This window comes from Ailuropoda melanoleuca, chromosome 2 (assembly GCF_002007445.2).
Source record: "Ailuropoda melanoleuca isolate Jingjing chromosome 2, ASM200744v2, whole genome shotgun sequence".
NCBI classification, from domain to species: domain Eukaryota; kingdom Metazoa; phylum Chordata; class Mammalia; order Carnivora; family Ursidae; genus Ailuropoda; species Ailuropoda melanoleuca.
The window spans coordinates 89,968,848-89,974,642 of NC_048219.1; the positions used below are offsets into that span (position 1 = coordinate 89,968,848).

The 5,795-nt window shown below is 45.2% G+C and overlaps 1 protein-coding gene across 1 annotated transcript; it reads left to right on the plus strand.

The window, feature by feature from the left end:
- The first annotated feature begins 1,489 nt into the window (after positions 1-1,489).
- On the plus strand, positions 1,490-1,895 carry SPRR4 (small proline rich protein 4). The gene is given in 3 exon segments (XM_019793771.2): positions 1,490-1,499; positions 1,667-1,741; positions 1,744-1,895. Coding segments are annotated over 3 exon segments (237 nt in total).
- Positions 1,896-5,795: the final 3,900 nt, after the last annotated feature.

Here is a 5,795-nt window from a genome sequence, read left to right on the forward strand (position 1 = left end):
GTGAGTCCGCCTGCTCCCCCGTGCAGGTGGCTCGCCAACCGCCAGCCGTCCCGCGTGCGCTCCCGGAGCTCCCTTCTCAGCCTGCTGTCTCAAGCGTGCGGGTCCGCGGTCTGTCCGCTCCCCCTTGCAGGTGGCTACCGCTTCCCGGCGCCCTGACACGGCGGCTCCCTCCCCCTTCTGTTTAGCTTCCGATATCTGTGCGCGGTTTCACGGCTCCCCGCTTCGTACCTCGATACTCAGCGCTGGAGATGTTCATTTGTAGAGATCCAGATGTATCTTCCTGCGTCTCAGGCTGATTCCGTGGGATGTTCCTGCTGGTCTGGTACCTATCCAGCTCAACTCAGGGGACCGGCTGAAAAAGGGGTCCCCTACTCTTCCGCCATCTTAACCTCCTCTCCGAGCAAGCCTTTTCAAATGTTGTTTTTAGGTTTACAGAAACAGGTATGTTATATATAGCATTTTACACCGTGCAGCTCCCATGCCTCACTGTCATGATTGCCACCCAGAACCTATAATGCCCTTTATAATCACAAATTTAGAAGAGAGGAAGGCTGCTTACAAACAAAACTAGAGACACACGGGGGAGCTGGGAAGTCCTCAGAGACCTTTCCAGATCAGAGTCTTCCAAATAAGGGCATGGAGGTCCAGAGAAGGCAGATTGCCCACAGGTATGCTTGGCCAGCACGTGGCAGGTTCGCATCTAGAACCCATGGCCCGTGCCTCCTTGGCCAATGCTCCTACTCTGAACCAGGCTGCCTCTTGGTGTAACATCCTTCTCTTGTCTCTGATTTCCAGTGATCTACGTGACCCTCAGTTTCCCAGTTCTTCATGAAGGGCTAGAACCTCTATCCTATGACTACACTAAATGACCAGCTGTAGCATCCCAAGTTGATGTCAGGGGTGGAGCCGGGACTACAATTCAGGCCTCTGAGTTCCTGGAACAGGCTTGTTCCCCATCACTTATGCACCACAACACTTCCCTCTAAAACAGGGACTGCTCCTACCCTCTACCCCATGCCCTTCCATCCCTGCCAGCACTGTCTGCACTACTCAAGGCAGCCAGTTGATATTGCAGACCTGTTAGCCAAGACTTCATGCCTCGATCTTTTTTTTTTTTTAAAGATTTTATTTATTTATTTGACAGAGATAGAGACAGCCAGCGAGAGAGGGAACACAAGCAGGGGGAGTGGGAGAGGAAGAAGCAGGCTCATAGCAGAGGAGCCTGATGTGGGGCTCGATCCCATAACGCCGGGATCACGCCCTGAGCCGAAGGCAAACGCTTAACCGCTGTGCCACCCAGGCGCCCCCATGCCTCGATATTATAAAATGTTTGCACTACCTTTTAATCCTCAACTCAGCACCTCACCTTGTTTTCTGGGAAGACTGAGAAATCAGTTATGTATTCAGTTAAGTCAGGAGTCTATGGGAGGATGAAGGAAGATAGGAAATCAGAAAAGCAAAGAAAAAGAATGAAAGGGAGAGGATCACAATGGGTGCATGTGAGTCAATCCATTGACCGATTTGAGATTATTTATTAATCACTTATCAAGTCCTTGGCCATTGTAAGTAAACATTGTTCTAAGAGTCAAAAGGGAGGGGTGGTGGAGGCAGCCCTTTCTGTGGTGTCCATTGCTTGGGTTTCTTTCAGTCTCCCCTGTTCCTGCAGCAATATCTTCTCAGCAGCAGCAGCTGAGGCTGTGGATGCCCCAGAAAGCCCAGCAGGTGAAGCAGCCCTGTCAGCCACCCCTGTCAGATGTCAAGAAATATGTGTACCACAAACCAAGGATCCATGTGCTCCATGGCCCAAGAAACAATGCCCACCCAAGGGAGCAGTGATCACCACCCAGCCCAAGTGTCCCATGGCCCAGTAAGCCCGCAAGAATAAACAGAAGTAAGGGCGGACTGGGATACCGCCTGCCTGACATCCAGGCTACCAAATGGAGCCTTCTTTTCTTCCTTCTCCTCTTCCCTCCAGCCCCAAGAGCTGCCTTCCTCTCCCACCCCCTCCTGCCCAGGGTTCAGTGAAGCATCGCCAGGATTTCTTCCCATTTAGCTTTGTTTAAGTCTTCGTCCCACCCTGATGCTCTCCCAGGTAGATATGAGGAGGCCTCATTCTTTCCAGCTTCCAGCTTGGCCACAACTAGGGCCCCATCCATGTCCCCAAAGCAAGGGATGCATCTGGGCTTCTTCTGGAGTTCCACTCTGACTAGTAGGGACTCCAGAGGCTGAGGCGCAGCTTCTGCCTTATTGCTTCCTCCAACTCGCCCTCCATGTGCTTCTCTCCTTTTACCTCCCCTGATAAATCTGTGCTTCATGTCGTTGTGTCTTACCCCAGTCTATCACCCGTTCATTGATTCAGAGGGGACACTTTGCAAAAGTGAGTGTGCAAACGCACATGTGCAGGGAGTGCATCCTCACTGGCATCGTGGCTCTGGTAACTAATGATGGGGGAGGTCAGATCCTGATGCATCTTACTTAAAGGATATGGAGAGAAAGCCTAGGGGCTATTTGACAAGAGTCTGGGAGACCCTTGCTAAGTAATCTTATCTACAGAAGGACAAAAGGAGGAACAGTTTAGCTCCTACTATTAGAGGCCCCCAGCCTGCCTGACAAATGTGGTTTTGGTCTCTTGGAAGTTGTCATTCTAAAAAGCAGAAAAAAACATATATGTATGATGTAAGAGTACCTCAAAGCACATCTACAAACATGTGCAAATAAATTTTTCATGTATTTGTTTATATGTTTTCCATTCATTTATTCATTAATTCACACTCAATCACTCAGCCATCTAATATTTAACAAGTTCTGCTATGAGTTTGGTTCTCCATTCTGCCATGCTGGTTTTCCAGTGCTCTCCCAAGAGTCTATCTGAGTCTCAGTCTACTATGGATGTCATGGTCATTTTCTTACACAGGAAGGTTTTTTCAGGGATAGTCATGTACAGAGTATGTGCAATTTTACAATTGGCCTTGTAAGTTAGTCCAACTTTATGTGTCTTATAAAACAAGTCCTATTTTCACAGCTGGCTTCCTCACTCTGGTGCGAGACCGGCTACTTGTATTAGAAAGAAGCAGTTTTCTCCATATATAAAGAGGTGAGTTGCGAAGGCAAGGCCCTGGGTGGGCAGGAACAGCCACACACACAGCCAGAATTGCTCACTTGAGTTTTATTCTTCCCTTGGGATTTGCTCACTGAATTATAAGTGCCACCACAGGCAAAGGAAATAATAAATTACTTCTTCATTTAACACACTGGACTAAAAAGGAATTAATAACCACATTCTACATTTCCCCTTAAAGTTGCCATCCATGATATTTCCAAGTCTACTTCTAATTACTTAGCACAGTGGGTGCAGGCATTAACCAGGAAAGTCAAAGTGTGGTAAAAAGAGTTAAGATTCAGAAGCGAATGTTTCTAGCCCTCTGAGCCCCAGTTTTACATCCTGAATGAGTTAGATAGAAAGGCTGGTGCATCTTCACAGACCCCTTGCCTGGCTCCTTCCTTCTAAGCTCAAGCCAGATTGTTGTGTGGATTGGTTGTGTGTGATTTGAATGCCATTCCCATGTCTTCCTGAAGGCTCTGGTGAGTCATCCCACAGACACTTGGGGTCCAGGGATAGCATATATGCATACAGCAGCTAATTGACAGGACAGAAAAGACTGAAACAAGGAGTTCCTCTGCTGCAGTCTGAGACTCAGGTTATCAGCTCAGTGGGGAAGGAGACACATCCATGCCTTCCACACCAATGGCCAAGGACAAAGTCCTACTTCTCTGTGAATATGTGGGAACCCATTCCCTGCATAAGGAATTTCTCCCCCTCTTCTATTTACCTTTTGACCCCCTTCACTCATGTCCCCCTATTCCATCTTTCTCCTAACCCTAGCAACTACAAATCTGTTCTCTGTATCTATGAACTTGGTTTGTTTTTGCTTGTTTATTTAGATTCCTCATCTATTTTATTTTTTTTCTGTCTCCTCAAAAGCCATTTTATTATATTTAATAATATTTTTTATTATATTCTGTTAGTCACCATACAGTACATCCCTGGTTTTTGACGTAAAGTTCCATGATTGATTAGTTGCTTATAACACCCAGTGCACCATGCAATACGTGCCCTCCTTACTACCCATCACCAGCCTATCCCATTCCATCACCTCCCCTCTGAAGCCCTCAGTTTGTTTCTGAGTCCATAGTCTCTCATGCTTCATTCCCCCTTCTGATTACCTCCCTTTTCTTTATCCCTTTCTTCCCCTAACGATCTTCCTAGTTCATATGTTCCATAGATGAGAGAAACCATATGATAATCCTTTCTCTGCTTGACTTATTTCACGTAGCATTATCTCCTCCAGTGCCATCTATGTTGCAGCAAATGTTGAGAACTCGTTCGTTCTGATAGCTGAGTAATATTCCATTGTATATATGGACCACAGCTTCTTAATCCAGTCATCTGTTGAAGGGCATCTCAGTTCTTTCCACAATTTGGCTATTGTGGACAATGCAGCTATGAACATTGGGGTGCATATGGCCCTTTTCTTCACTATGTCTGTATATTTGGGGTAGATACCCAGTAGTGCAATGGCTGGATCATAGGGTAGCTCAATTTTTAAAATTTTTGAGGGAACTCCACACTGTTTTCCAGAGTGGCTGTACCAACTTGTATTCCCACCATCAATGTAGGAGGGATCCCCTTCTTCACATCCTCTCCAACAATTGTTGTTTCTTGCCTTGTCTATTTTTGCCATTCTAACTGGCATAAGGTTGTATCTTAGTGTGGTTTTGATTTGAATTTTCCTGATGGCTAATGATTTTGAACATTTTTTCGTGTCTGTTAGCCATTTGTATGTCTTCATTGGAAAAGTGTCTGTTCATATCTTCTGCCCATTTTATGATTTGTTTATTTGTTTCTCGTGTATTGAGTTTGAGAAGTTCTTTGTAGATCTTGGATACCAGTCCTTTATCTGTGGTGTCCTTTGCAAATATATTCTCCCATTCCGTGGGCTGTCTCTTAGTTTTTTTGACTGTTTCCTTGGCTGTGCAGAAGCTCTTTATCCTGATAAAGTCCCATAAGTTCATTTTATCTTTTATTTCTCTTGCCTTTGGAGATGTGTCGTGAAAAAGGTTGCTCTGGCCGATGTCATAGAAGTTGTTGCCTATGTTCTCCTCTAGAATTTTGATGGATTCCTGTCTCACATTGAGGTCTTTCATCCATTTGGAGTTTATTTTTGTGTATGGTGTGAGAGAGTGGTCAAGTTTCATTCTTTTGCATGTAGCTGTCCAATTTTCCCTGCACCATTTATTGAAGAAACTCTCTTTTTTCCACCGGATGTTTTTTTCCTGCTTTATCAAAGATTAGTTGTCCATAGAGCCGAGGGTCCATTTCTGGGTTCTCTATTCTGTTCCATTGGTCTATGTGTCTCTTCTTGCACCAGTACCATGCTATCTTTGTGATCACAGCTTTGTAGTACAACTTGAAATCCGGCAATGTGATGCCCCCAGCTTTGTTTCTCCTTTTCAACACTTCCTTGGCGACGGGGCCTTTTCTGGTTCCATACAAATTTAAGGACTATTTGTTCCAGTTCTTTGAAAAATGTCCTCGGTATTTTGATCGGGATAGCATTGAAAGTGTAGATTGCTCTGGGTAGTATGGACATTTTAACTATGTTAATTCTTCCAATCCATGAGCATGGAATATTTTTCCATCTTTTTATGTCTTCCTCAATATCTTTCAAAAGTGATCTATAGTTTCTAGGATATAGGTCCTTTACGTCTCTGGTTAAGTTAATTCCAAGGTAACG